This window comes from Manacus vitellinus, unplaced genomic scaffold (genome assembly GCF_001715985.3).
Source record: "Manacus vitellinus isolate BGI_N305 unplaced genomic scaffold, ASM171598v3 scaffold_2400_pilon, whole genome shotgun sequence".
NCBI classification, from domain to species: domain Eukaryota; kingdom Metazoa; phylum Chordata; class Aves; order Passeriformes; family Pipridae; genus Manacus; species Manacus vitellinus.
In genome coordinates, this window is record NW_021939719.1 from 1 (window position 1) to 1,286 (window position 1,286).

A 1,286-nucleotide genomic window follows, 5' to 3' on the forward strand; every position below is an offset into this window, starting at 1 on the left:
GGGGTCCTTGGAGGACCGAGGGACTCCTGTCCCTTTTTGGGATCGGGGGGCGATGGGTTCACATGGGGGTCTCCAACCCTGAGCCTGGGGCTGAAGGCACCTCCTGATTCCTCCTCACAGGGGCCGATGAGTCAAAGGATTCCCCAGACCCTGGGGACAGCGAGAAACCGGCCACCCCGGGCGAGGGAGCGCTGAGCTCTGACCTCGACAAGATCCCCACGGAAGGTGAGACCACCCTCATCCACTGAAGCGAGGGCAGTCCCGGGGCCAGGACCCCCAGGTTTCTCCTCTGCTTCCCACCGGTGTGGGTTTTGCACCCTGGGATGGCTCAGCCTTTTTGCTCTTGCCCCTGCAGAGCTGCCCAAGATGGAGAGCAAAGACGTGCAGCAGCTCTTCAAGGACGTGCTGGGCTCGGCGGAGCGGGGGGAGCAGCCCCTCAACTGCGTGGCCGGGGGGATGGAGGCCGGGCAGGACCCCGGCCGGGCACAGCGCCCCTTCCTGCAAGGAGACCTCCAGCTCTCGGGGCAGGGTGGGTGGAACTGGCAGGGCCACCGTGGACTGGGAGGGCCTGGATGGTGGGGAGAAGGGCAGGACTCGCTGCCAACCCCCCCAGACAGCCAAAGTGATGGGGTTGAGCTGCTCAGAGAGCAGCACAGTGCCTGTGGTACCAGAGAGCCAGGGCTCCTGCCTGTTCCCAGTTGCTCTGGGGGTGAACGTGGGAGGTGTTTTCGGGAATGCTGCATTTTCTGGGGGCTGCTGGCACCCCCAGGGCAGGCACAGGTTTGAACCTCAACCCTGCCCTCCCTCCAACCTGTCTCCTTTCCCTCTCAGGGAGCGTTTCCCTGGGCTCACTCTCCGGATCCGTCTCCTTGGACTCGTATTCAGGGGTCTGCCCGTCCCCATTCCTCGACAGCAGGTACGTGGGGGAGCTGGGGGTGGTCTCCTTGGAGGGATTGAAGCCTGGGGTGTTGTGGGACCCCCTCTTCCCTCACACCCTGACGATCCTTGACACTCTCCCCTCCACGCAGGGAGCGGAGTGGCTTCTTCAGCCCAGACCACTGCGAGCCCGAGAGCCCCTGGGCCAGCAGCTCGGCTGCCACCACCCCCTCGACCCCCACAACACCCACGACAGAGGGGGAGGGCGATGGCCTGTCCTACAACCAGCGCAGCCTCCAGCGCTGGGAAAAGGATGAGGAGCTGGGCGAGCTCTCCACCATCTCCCCCGTCCTCTACGCCAACATGAACTTCCCCAATCTCAAGCAGGATTATCCAGGTAGGGCTCTGGG

The 1,286-nt window shown here is 64.6% G+C and overlaps 1 protein-coding gene across 1 annotated transcript; it reads left to right on the forward strand.

Annotated features, from left to right (window-relative positions):
* Window positions 1-120: 120 nt before the first annotated feature.
* Window positions 121-1,273, forward strand: LOC115307493 (histone-lysine N-methyltransferase 2D-like; the record flags this gene model as incomplete). Its single annotated transcript, XM_029959970.1, has 4 exons — window positions 121-225; window positions 356-529; window positions 832-916; window positions 1,029-1,273. Coding segments are annotated over 4 exons (609 nt in total), but the record flags the coding sequence as incomplete, so codon positions are not given.
* Window positions 1,274-1,286: the final 13 nt, after the last annotated feature.